At 41.3% G+C, this 13,437-nt stretch overlaps 1 protein-coding gene across 1 annotated transcript in view; it reads left to right on the forward strand.

The window, feature by feature from the left end:
* The window catches only part of ADCY2 (adenylate cyclase 2), a gene marked incomplete at its 5' end in the record, with an annotated part of 295,855 nt that overhangs the window by 252,138 nt on the left and 30,280 nt on the right, over nt 1–13,437 (forward strand). Inside the window, 2 exons of the mRNA XM_081133157.1 lie at nt 6,251–6,370; nt 11,227–11,396. Of these exons, the coding sequence (XP_080989283.1) occupies nt 6,251–6,370; nt 11,227–11,396 (290 nt within the window). The remainder of the gene's footprint in view (nt 1–6,250; nt 6,371–11,226; nt 11,397–13,437) is intronic.

A 13,437-nucleotide genomic window follows, 5' to 3' on the forward strand; every position in this document is an offset into this window, starting at 1 on the left:
GTATCCTGAGGTTCAGTCCTTGCCTTCCAGAAGCATAAAATCAGGTTGAGAAGATGGAGTTTATATATTAAATGATAAGACATAGTTTTCATAAACGAGACAGCATTCATTCAACCAAAAACATATTTGTTGAGCATTAACAGGGCAGCCATTTGCATTAAGAAGTGGTAGAATGTAAAACTGAAAAAGTAGGTAAGGATCTTGAATGCTGACTTGGGCTCAATTCTCAACATTATACTGTAGAACGAACAGCTTCTCCTGACCCACACCTGGAGGTTCAGGTGAGGGCGATGCCAGCTGGAAGCAGGACAGGCTGGGGTGCTGGCTGCAGGGTCAGGATAGCCTCGCCTTCTGCTTCACTCTGACTCGAAGTCAATCTTAAGGACACCTGCAAAGGGGGTGTAAGAGAGACACCATAGCTCGCCCCCCTCCTCCCACTTCGTGACCTGTCAGGAGGTGAGTGTATGGATTCCTCCGTGTTCGGATGGCTGCCTGTCCTCCCAAGTGGTCATCTAGAGGACAGGCATGCTGGCTTGCCACACCTCACCTGACCAAATGCCCCCAACTCTCTCTGGGAGCTTTCCTGAGAAAGGATGTGAGACTGGGCCCTAACGTGGGCCTCACCTGGCACAGGCCAGTGAGAAGTGTGACCTCCGCCCCTTGCATAGTCTTAGAGGTGAGTTCACAGAAGAGGCTTGTCCCTGTAGGCAGTTAGAACTGATGGTTCGTGTGGGGAGAAGGCTCAGCAGTTGAGCCTATACAGCCAGGGGGTTTCCCTTGGTCTTTGTTCCTATGTGGAGTTGTCTTGATGTGTCAAGTTCACCTTGGGCACTCCACTGTCCTGGGCCCCCTCTTGCTCCTCTGTAAAATTCGTGAGTGACACAGCTCTTCTCCCTCCTCCTGGACATACACAGCACCTGAGGCCTGTCTTTCTATTGCAGGTACCGTGAGACCTCCTCCCAGGGGTGGGGCCTCATCTCCTAGGTTTCAGGCATACCTGGACCATGACATTGTTTCTTTCCAACAAGAGCTTGATCAAGACTGACTGGCAGACAGCTGGAAAACTGTGCCATGTTGGGACTGCCAGAAATGCCCAGTCTCACATCCTTTCCTAGAAGTCTGTCCAAATGCATATTAGTCTCCATGGACGCTTGACCTTTCTAGACGGGCAGTGTTATGGTTACTGAGAGGCTGTGACTGCATCACAGAGGGGTAAGAAGGACAGAGAGGCAAAGGGCAGGAGGGCTGAGAGCCTGTGGAGACATGAGCGTGCTTCCTAAAATGCATTCCTCCTTGGTAACATGCAAGTGTGCATTAGCCCCACTGCTCCAGGTCCAGGAGAGCGGCCAGCAAGCTCAAGGGGGAGTTTTAGAAATTAAAGCTGCAGGAGACATCTGGGTCAGAAGTAAACTCCACCATAAGGAACTGGGACAGAACACTACAGACAAAGGGCGCACTAGCAAGAGCTGTGAGTGATTCCAACAGACACAGGTGTTCAGTTTCCCCCAGAGGGGGTGATTGCCACAGTCCCCTTATAATTACGCATTCTAAGCCCCCAAGAGTGTGTTCATTCACCTGTGTAGGCACAGAGCCAATAAAACTCACTTCCTGAGAGTTGACCTTCTCCGTTGAGCGCACATACAAGTTACAAGAACAAGACGTTTAACACGGCATCACACACTTAGAAAAGTGCCTTCCAGGTAAGGAGTGGCTACTTGTTACTGAATGAAAGAATGAATGAGTGAACAGGTAACCACACAGCCCTTCAAGAAAGCAACCATTTATTTTTGTAAAACCCAGTCTGACCTTATAAAACCAGGATTTATCACCTAATTTTTTAATGACAGAATCTAAGTGGGAAACAAACCTGATTGGGAAGCTAATTGTACTTCACATAGGATAATTCGTAATGATAGGCAGGCAGTTCGGTCACTGTCTAAATGTTTGATGAGCTGAGCATTTAGGAGATTTGTTTTATAGTAACTGTGAGCCCTTTGAAGAAAAGAAATACATCTTCAGTACCAGAAATATGTCTTTCAGGGCCACATTCTTTCCTCACAAAGAAAGGAATTTATTGCCAAGTGAGATAGAGAAGTCTATGGGAGACACGCTAAAACTATGTTGGATGATCTTTGAGAAAGAAGGGAAATAAGGTTTTGCTGTATATCCTGAGCCCCCTTCTGTGGCAGTCCAGGCCGTGGGGCCAGGAAGGAGCGAGAGCACTTTTTCTCTGCCCAGTGGAGAGGGCAAGGAAATCAGAACCGCTCAGGCAGGTGTTCTCCCCACCAGCGCAGGAGAAATGGCATTTTCCTTGATACCTGGGGGCCCTGAAATCAGTGCTTCTTTTGCATCATAACTCCTCTTACATATATCAAAGAATCATTATAAAACAGTATGAAAGCTGACATTTGGTACAGAAAGGAAATACTTTTGCTTTACGAGGAAATAACTGTGGAGCTTCCTTATAATTTCTTACTTATCACAGAAGGGGAAGGATTTGTTCATGAGGATGCCGGCTTTGATCACATCTGAGGATTCACAGGGAATGTCTTCCAGTTACTTGGATCTGCACCCTCTTGAGTTGTGACATGAGGCAGACACAGGGTCCTGTGTCCCCAGCCACACTGTAAGGTGCTGTGGCTACCCCTGGGCCATACTCCTCACCAGGTGGTGCTGGCACAGATTCAGACACTGGCCAGTCAGAACTGAGCAGTAGTGAGGTGCCATGAAAGGAAGTGGGCTCCCAGACCACCCGCTCATATCTGGGAAGGCAACACCTGCATTTTAACAGCACTTAACAGGTCAACAGGAACAGTGTTTCAGAGGGACTGGCTTATAAAATCTCAATACACAGTGACATAAATGACAAAACACCCAGGTCACTTGTATTTTAAATGAATTGTGAGGTTTTAACAGCACATTAAGTACCCTTGTGACACCCAACACTCCAATAGAAAATGGAGGAAAACCATCATCCAGATTTTTATCAAATGTGGACTTTTACCAAACTGCCAATGACTTGCGTGGTTTGTTTCATTTTAGTTCCAGCTGGCTGGTTAGAATCACGTTTGAGGAGCTTGAATCCTCTGACATTGTTTCTGATATTTGACAGTGTCATCATGTGACGTCCCACATCATTTGCACTGTCTTCTGAGAAACTGCCCAGAGAGTGCAGTCGGTAACACAGCTTTATGAGCCACCTAGGCAGGGAGTTGGCCTTAGCCAACTGGCAGCCTATCCGGACTTCTAATCCCAGCCAAATACAAATGCGATGATGTCATCAGGCACAAAACAATATTAAATCACATGTTCATAATTTAACGTTACTTGACAAACATAATCCTGGGATGTTTTAAATTTCCTGAAAAATGTAAAATTTGGTAGTAAAGGTAAAAAATAGGCAGTGTTCATTAGCACTTTATTAGGATATCTTGTCCAGGATGACAATATTATTTTCCCAATTATGACAAAGTTTGATGAATGTTAAAATTGGTCTAGAGAGGAGTTCCCCAAATAACTATGATTATTAGAAATTCATTCTGTGGAGAAAGCTGTGTCAGTTTAATCTGGAAGGGAGAGAAACGAGGGATTAATCACTCTTGAGTATTTCCCCGGCTATATAGGGATGACATGAGTTTGTTATTTTAAAGTGACTAAGAGGACAGAATGGGGGAAATTGATTCAAAATTGTAGTGTGGTAACACATAGACACAATGACGATTTCTTGATTTGGTGGGTAGTTAAGAAATAGTAAAGAGAGGTAGCAGAGCCTAGCCGGGCGTGGCTCCGTGGTTGAGCGTCAACCTAGGATCCAGGCGATCGGGGTTCGATTCCCGGTCAGGGCACATGCCCGGGTTGTGGGCTCAATCAATGACTCTCTCATCATCGATGTTTCTCTCTCTCTCTCCCTCTCCTTTCCTCTCTCTGAAATCAATAAAGATATATTATAAAGAAAAAAAAAAGAGAGGTAGCAGAAGGGGGTTAAGGAAGCATTGTTAGTATAGTGATTGAAGTGCTTTATTGTTTTTCTTTTTTTTATAATAATTTACCATGTAAAGTATAACTTTTCCTATATAGCCATGCGAGGTAGAAGAAAAAAGTGTAAGGGGGTCTTTATTCTTATAAGTACAAACGTAACAATATAAAGTGTCACCATAATCATGATTGGTGCTGTGTGAATGACTCAGGAAAACAAGATAGCTCATATCAAGTGGTTTGTTGTCTTGGCTTGAGCTGTTTAAATTGCCATATACAAGTTTCAAGTGGACACTTTTTCAGTTTTCTGAGCTCTTGTTACCCTGAATCATCAACATGAGAAAACTCTTTAATGTAAACCAACTTTTTATAACTGTTTTTCAAATTTAAACCATCACATTTATTGTAGAGACAGCTTGCAAGTTTTCACAGGACATACTTCTTTCTGATCATTGTAGAGCAGGAATTTATTTTTGTCTCTATGAGGTGATATAATCAAAAAGTTTTTGTTGCCCGGCTGGGCGTCGCTCAGCAGTTGAGCGTTGACCTAGGATCCAGGCGATCGGGGTTCGATTCCCGGTCAGGACACATGCCCGGGTTGCGGGCTCGATCAATGACTCTCTCATCATTGATGTTTTTATCTCTCTCTCTCCCTCTCCTTTCCTCTCTCTGAAATCAATAAAGATATATTTTTTTTTAAAAAGTATTAAAAGAAAAAAGTTTTTGTTAGTAATTTTAAGATCCCAGGTGCTTGAGACTAGTAATGTACAAGCTAAACTGTCTCCTTCTATTTGTCATTTCTTCATTCTTTCATATTTAAATCAGTTTTATTTGGGATCTGTCAAATCTACATTTGTAGCATTTCGGAGCCCAATGTTTGCCAAGTTGTTTTACTGTTCAGTATTTTTTCTGATGTAACTTTTTCCAAAGAATTAGCACACTTACAGTTCCACCATGGGTTGTGACATTTTTGAAAAATTCTGTAGTAATGAATAAAGAAATCTACTACATTTCTTTGATTTTTCAAATCAGCATTTTTATTTTATCAAATGATGTAATGGGTAGAAACACTGTATCTAGTATCATTTTTGGAATCTGAGAGGAAATAAGAACAGAGTAAATGAATGCCTCAATCTACCTAAGTAAATTAGAAGTATTTGACAAGAACTCTGCCATCAAAGGAAATAAACAAAAGGAAGCGAGCAAGCAAAAGCAACCATAGAAACTGTACTGGTGATTTTTAGTTTTTAAACCTTGAATATGTATGGCTAGGCCTGTGCAGAAGACACCAGCTAGTTTTGTGGCTGAGATGAATTTCTTCCAGTAAAGGACACCTGGCCCAAGTAATTCTCTGGTTTGTCTTTACTAAACCTAAAGTGATCCTTTGTCACTTAAACAGGCTGTGCTACAGCTTCTCTGAAAAGAGAGACAGAAACAGAGAGAGATGGAGGGACAGAGAAACAGAAAGAGAGACAAACAGAGGCAGGGAGAGGAAGAGAAACAGAGAGAAAAAGAGAGAGACACACAGAGAGATCAAATTTCTCGTACCTTGCTAACAGGTGGGCACTGTCCTTCTGGGTGCTGATATTGGTGACCATTACATAAGTACTAATCACCTTTATTTTCTCAGTATGACCTTTTTTAAAAAAAAAGGACCCTTTTCCCAACAGTGCTCAGAGCATCCATCCTCTGAATTTTAATCCCCTAGGATCCTGAGCTGCTAAGCACTCACAAATAATAGATCAGATGTTGATGTTGATACCAGTTATTGCATTTTGCCCATAAAATAAAATTTTTTTTCTTAAAATCGAAAACTCATCAAACCCAATTGACTCATTTAACGTGTGAACCGAGAGGATGAAGATACCGTAAACACACTCTGAGGGCCCCGGTTTCAGGGCAGAGTTGGGCATGCGTATGCGTGGTGGTGGCAACCTCACATGTAATTCTAACCAAGCCTTCTGCCCCGGGCTTTGTACGTTTTTAATTTCACATTTAACAGAGGTGCTCGTGTCTTCTTTAACATCAGTCCTACAGTTCTGTAATTCACTATTAAGTGTGCAGCAAAACAATAAATAGTTACTTAATCAGTTGAAATTCTCAAAGCTTACAAAGCAGATGAAGCTACTAGCACCTGAAGCCTAGATGCTGGGTTGCCCACCGAGTCCTGCTCACTGGGGGGACAGAACGCAGGGACTGATGAACTTAGTGCCGCCTGCTAACTCTTCAACCTCCTTTGCACTAACTCATTGAAAAATAAACATTTCCTTTGCAGTTTTTCCTGAGTGACTCAGAAGAAATAATCCTTCCAACTGCCAACACATCAAACACAAGTCTTTCTGCCTCAAATAATCAGGCAGCGATTCTGCGTGCGCAAAGCTTGTTTTTCCTTCCGGTAAGAGCATTTGACTGGTGGTCGTGGCTTCTATGGTTTTATGGTTTTTCTGGGTGGCTTTTATTGTCTTTCACCTATTTGATGGTATGGCCTACACTTGCTCACCTGCCCTGGACTTCAGTTTTCTGACCGCTTACAAACCGCCAGCCTTTCTTAAGAGAAGTCCTTTCTGACTGGCACCTGCCAGGGACGTGTACAAAGTCAGAGTGTCATTTTGATCTTCTCACAGGTGGCTCTTGCCACATTTTATAGCATAGATCCCAGCATTTGACGTTCAATGACATGTCACTGAATTCCTGGGTTCCTTGCTCATAGATTTTGTGAATTGTTCCAGCCAATTAGTGTGGGCTCCCCGACACTGTGATGACAGGACCACATCCCCTATTTCTGCCTCTCCTTGTGCTGCAAATACCATCCAGTGATTATATCCTAAAATAATCCTTACAGACTGACTCATTTTAACCAAAAAGGCTTAGATTGAAATTTTAAAACTAACATATCAGTGTGTTGAGTGAAAAGAGGTAAATCAGTTATTTACTGCTTAACTTTTTTCCATGAATTATTTGTGCCAAAAAAAAAAAAATGTATTTTGACACTCTCCTTTTCATTTTATGAATAATCATCTAAAAGCAGCATAAATTATTAACATTTAGGATTTGTCTGTTTTGAGGGTGCTAAATAAACTAGTTTGGGGACTGAAATGGGTCATTTAATATATGTACTTTTAAAATGCCCTATCAACTTTTTAAACTCCGCAACAGTGGTGATAAAGGAGATCGCCTGGCCTCATTCTCCTTTCACTGGCTTGTTCTGTTCATACTTGGCCTTGGTACTTTTTCCCATCTTGCCATTTCCATTTCCCGTGAAGCTCACGGCTCTGTGTACAGAGAGTAGGGGCGCCTGGTGTTCTTCTGAGGCCAAGGCTGTTTCAGAGGCAAGCTGACTGGGGTCCCTAGGAATGCCCCTGTGGGCTTGGGAAGAGAGGACGGCATAAGCTTTGTCCCTTATCCAAGAGGGCCTGGCCTTCATTTAAGCATTAACCCCCATGAGGATTAGACACCATCTTTTCTATATTTGTTATGTGAATGCTGAGAGACAGGTCTCAGGATGATTTGTTGGCTGCGACCTCACGGTGCACCCTGAATGGATGGCACTAGCACACCTGGTCCGTAGGACAGTGCAGGGAGAGGGCCTCCAAGCTGCCCTCATGTGACATTCACAGGGCACTTTAACAGTTTAAAGATACATTTTCATAGGAAAGAAAAGCATAGCTGGCAAAGCATTTTTAAAAAATCTCTCCACCAGTATTTTCTCACCATGCTTGGCACCATTAAAAGCAATAAGGTGAACATTCTGAATTTCATTTAGGTAAGTCTGTATGATATCTTACTCTCAAAAGAAGCAAATCATTTGAAACCCAGGATGGGGGAAGGCAACATTTACTCAACCTGAAAAAAATACACAATAGACTCTTTAAAATCTAGGCCACACTTAGTCAACAGGCCAGTACTGGTCCAACAAGTCCTCAGGCAGAGGAGTATGGTGAGCTCCGCCAGGGAGGCCCCACCTGCTCAAGTGCTGTCTTTACAGAACCTGCTTCATTAACTCGCAAGTAGAGGAGTCCCAAAGGGGCCTGGAAAACCCCCAGCCTCCTCTGCCAATAGGCTTTTAGGAACATTGGGAAAGCCTGATGGTCTGTGGATGTGCACAGAGTTCTCCTTAGTCCTCTGAAACCCCATCTTCTGTGATATCTGAGGCCAGCAGGGGAGTGGGGAGTGTCACCTTTCTGCTGTGGGTGGTACAAAGTGATATAACTGCTTAATGGTAATTTATAACAGTCATCAAAAAGCATAAACACAGATATACTTTTTGACCTATAATACTGTTTTTGGAAATTAATTTTAAAGGTGCAAAGACTTAGCTACAAGGTGTTCATCCAAGTGTTTATGTAACGTCAACAATAAACAAAGTAAAAGAAAGCAAAACAACCTAAAAGTTAAAATAAGTTTGTTTAAGTAAATTCTCTTATTTAGGTATATCCAGCCATTGCAAAAGATGTAGAAGAATATTTAATGAGATATGGACACAATAGGCTCAAGTTAGATGTTGAGGATAATAGGTGACCCTTATTTTTATATGCGTGCTTTGTATATTTTCTAATTTTTGACATTAGATGTATAATTTCTGTAGCAGAAAAAAAAAGTAATTTTAAAATACTCAACAAAATCAATTGTAACAGATCTTTGCCATGTAGGCACTCTGTGCTCTGCCAGGCATTTATAGCATTTCATTGGAAAAATACCCTTTGAGGTAGAGATTATTGGAATTTCCATTTTCCAGGTGAGGAAACTGAGGCCAAAGGAGACTTAAGTAAGTTACCCAAGATGCCAGTGGCTATTCCCTTGGTATTAAAATGCAAGTTAATTTTATTGATTAACTGTATCAAAAGTGCTAATAATTATATTAACTACTATTCACTTAGTTAACTTAATATTAACTAATATTTTTATTTACTTTATTTAATAAACAAAAACTCATAGACAAAAAGTCTATGGTTACCAGAGGAAAGGGAGGTGGGGGGTAGTAAAGGGTAAAGGGGGTCAAATATTAACTAGTCTTAATAAATTATATTATTTCATAATTAAATATTAATATTTGCTAATTTAAATATTAATAAATAATACCACAACTATTAATTAATAGTTATATTAACTGTATCCAAACTCTATAAAATTAAGGTTACTAGGAATTAGACCCTAATAGAAGTCTGCTCAGGAGCCTGCAACCAGAGTTCCTGACCCACCAGTACTCTCCCTGGCTGGCTGCCTGATATCCCAGTGACTGCTGATCTTCAGGGCTCCCAGTCATTCTCCCTCACTGGACCATCCCTCTGTGGCTATCTTCAGGGTCCCAACTACCTTTAATTAATTCCCAGAATACCTTTGCATGGCCTTCAAGATTTCTAGAAAGGTGTTTTTAATGAAAAATGGACTGAGAGCCTACTTCCCATTAACATGTATTTTCACAGCTATTCCTGAGATGTGAAAGCTTTTTAAAAGCCTAAGAATGAATTTTAAAATGTGAAACCATAGGCAGGTTTGTGTAGGTGTTGGCTGGCTCATATTCCAAACTAGGGGTATCACAGAAAACCTTTAAATCCTATCTACCCCCCCAAAAAAAGAAAATCCCCACGACACGGTGACACACTTTGATGTAAGTGGCTCTCTATTCTGCCTTTCATTTCATGAGGCTGAACTGGTCAATAACTTTCATTCTAATAATGGTTTTCAACCTAAGTTTAGCAGCAGAATCCTTTGAGCCCCGGTTTATAATCCTAACAGCAGACTCTGTAGAGAGAAGGAAGCATGCTGGATGACCGCCACAGCTTACTTTTCGACTGTCCTTTCTTCTACAAGAGCGGGACTGGTGAGCATTTAATAGCAGCCTTCCAGCTAGCTTACTGTGACGGCCTTAGCTGGGGAAATAAAAGCAAGAGCTAGAATGACCAAAACAAGCAGTTTACACATGGCCTAGTTCATATAATGAAACTAAGGTGGAGTAACATACAAAGTGGGCTATTTTTTACAGCCAGGGTTTATCAAACAGCAATCAGATCTATGTTTTATTAAAGTTATTAAACTGTTTTAGTGCTGTTTCTGTTCCAGGAATGCTAATATAGTAACAAAACTCCTTGTTCACAAAAATATCATATTAGAAAAAAAAAAGGCTCTATGAGAATGACAACTGTTTCTAGGGCTCTGGGTTCCAAGCTTTACTTGTTCTCAGTGACCTATAAGGAGGACATGATCATTTTACAGATGAAGACACTGTGAAACAGGCAGGCTAGGTCACTGACCTAACGTAACACAGCTAAAGAGTGAGGCAGGATGGCATCCAGGGGTATCCTGACAGTGATGTCCACTGTGGTCAGTAGTGAGAACAGGGCTAACACAGGCGGCCTGCTCTGCTTGCAGTGGACTAAACCAACGGCAGGTGCCCACTCCTCCCGCACATTTGGTTCTTCCCATTTTTCCCGGCGCCTGTCCACTTGCAGGGTATTTGTGACTCTCCCTGGTCAAAGATTTTAGTTTTTAAAATCCTGCTTTTTTGTTTTGTTTTGTTTTTTATAAATATATCTCTATTGATTTCAGAGAGAGGACGGGAGAGGGAGAGAGAGAGTTGAAACATCAATGATAAGAGTCATCATTGATCGGCTGCCTCCTGCACACCCCCAACTGGGGATCGAGCCCACAACCCAGGCTTGTGCCCCAACTGGGAATCGAACCGCTATCTCCTGGATCCTAGATTGATGTTCAACCACTGAGCCACACCCAGCTGGGCAATCCTGTCTGTTTTAAATAGTTCTGACACACAATGTCTCTTCTAATAAAAACATCTACACTCTCTTATCTTTTTAACAGAACTACCTCTAATAACTTATATCCGCTTAATGAATTAAAGAATTGAAAGGCCAGTAGTCTCCGTATTATAATTTTAAAAAAAGAATCTGTACTTTTTTTTTTTTTTTTTTCCATTTTCAAGAAGCAAATGACATTGGCTTATAATTACATGTCTTCAGTATAGATTTTTCTAGAATTATTTCTGTTTGGCAATATGCATGATTATCTTTATTAAACATGCTAAGGTGGGTCAGCAAGCCATATAATGAGTAATTATTTTCCAAATCAAATGTGTGCAGGCGTTGGCCACTGTATCAAAGAGCAAAAGGCCTTTTGCTTTCACAGCAAGTTTGCAAGTTGACTGTGAGCTCGGTGGTGGTCCCCAATCTTAATTCTTATTTCAGCATTTCTCAGAACAGACCCTAAGTATTGATCCGACATATCTCCCTGTCCCAGTACTTTATATACAGCTGCATTCTGGGGTTGATATCCTGCTCGGTTTTCCTGCGGGTGAACTACGAGTTGAAGATGCTGATCATGATGGCGGCGTTGGTGGGCTACAACATCATCTTTCTCCACACTCATGCCCACGTCCTGGACGACTATAGCCAGGTCTTATTTGAGAGGTAACCTGCTTCCTCTTTTTCCTCCTTACATTCGTTCTTCTGTGGGATGTCGATTGTGTGTTGAGTATATTGAGTGAATGCAAATGAATGATAGTATTGTAATTGGAAATCATTGTGTGAGAGTTTCTTTGAAGCATTGATTCAGAAGGATGATGTGTTTTTATTATACATTACACAGAATATGTATTATCATAAACAGAAGATATGAAGTGGTTGAAAGACGATTTTGTTGTAATCTATACTATGTTGATAAGAATAATCTAGGGTTTCTCACCTTCGGCATTATTGATATTTTTTTGAATAATACCAATAGTTTTCTGTTGGGGGTGGCTGAATAATTTTCTGTTGAGGGGGCTTTCCTGTCCATTGTAGGCTATTTAGCAGCATCCCTGGCTTCTACTCACTAGATGTCAGACACAATCCTCTCCCCCAAAGCCATGAAAACCAAAAATGCCTCCAGACACTACCAAATGCACTACCAAATGTATCCTGAAAGGCCAAATGCCCTCCTCAGTCCAGAACAACTGAATCAACATACATAGAAATACTGGAAAATAAATGGATATGTTTACAAGTTAGAGTGCTAATTTCTTATGGGAAAGTTCCTAAAATACCCTTGTATGCTATTACCACTGTGGCAATTTTCTGTTCTATGAAGAACCTGACTTCCAGGAAAAGATATGAATGTGTTTACTCTCCCAGCTTTGGGACTAGATGCAGAGAGAATGGTCCAGGGACACTCAGTCAGGTTTATACAGTGTTTCCTGTGACCAAATTACTCCCATAAGCTTATAATGAATATTTATTCCCTGCTTGAAAAAAAGTGTTTTAATCATTGGGATATCCTCCATCTCACATTTTAATTGCAAAACAGTTTTATATCAAGTGTTAGGTTTATTTCTGGACTCATCAGGCTTCACGTTTCTTCTATGAGCAGGTTGCATAATCCTCCATAATATTTCTATATTTCTTTTAATATAAAATGAATGCCTTAATTACCTGCATAGATTCGTTGCTCCAGAAAGATGGTTTGTACTAAGTGCATGGCCATGTATTTCTCCATCAGAGGCCTAGATCAAGAACACTGTGCAAACGTTTCTTACCAAAAAGGATACTTTCAGAAACACAACTGCAAGGCAGTCGCTTCCCCTAATTTAATTTTCATCGCCCTCCACACCATGAAATCCTAATATTCTTTAATCAAGCTTAGGGTAGTAGAGTTGCAAAAAAATGTATAATTGTATGAAGGAAATTTTATGATTCCTTAGCCAAGATGAGAATGAAATCACAAGTTAATTTTCTAATAAATTCTCAAAATCGCCCACGAAACATGCTCTAATATTTCTGTACTGTATCCAGAAAGCCTGTATCGAATCCCTGAGTAAATGCGGCATTACGGATTTTTATGTGCAGCTGATGACGCTACTAAACTTCCCTTTATTAAATTTAAAGCTCCTAAATGTGCTACACAGCCATAGCCGAAGAAGAAATTGGATTAGCCAGTTTCTGATGGGAGCGATTTACTTCTGGGGGTCTGAGTGAGACACCACCTGTGATTAGAGCCCCAGCAGCAGTAGAGCAGTGATTGGGTTGAAGAAAAGGAGCATTTCCTTTCAGAGCCCTTTGGTTTTCTTCAAGCTCTTCCATGTTTGCTCTCTTGGTTTTGTCTTTATAATAGCCTTAAAGCTGTTATAGGGAGGGCTCACACGAGAAGCCCCAGGGACCTGCCTTCACTTCCAACAGTAAGTGAGCATCCCCTCCAGGAGGGGGCGCACCTGTCTCTGTTCCTAATCTTGACATTAAGGTTCTGGCACTTTTAGACCCCATTCCTACGCAAGCTGCCATAGTACTCCCAGAGCGTTCCTCCAACGAAAGATACATATGACTGACATAAGATCAAGTTTTCTCTCCTGTCAGTTTAAAACTAACCCCATATGAGAAACTCCTGAGGTTGGAAATTTAGAATCCCCTCCCGATCTCTCAGCCTCCGTGTGTGTTTGATATAACCCTGCGACTCATGCCAGAGCCCACATCCATCCAT

Source organism: Miniopterus schreibersii, assembly GCF_964146895.1.
Source record: "Miniopterus schreibersii genome assembly, chromosome: 3".
NCBI classification, from domain to species: Eukaryota; Metazoa; Chordata; class Mammalia; order Chiroptera; family Miniopteridae; genus Miniopterus; species Miniopterus schreibersii.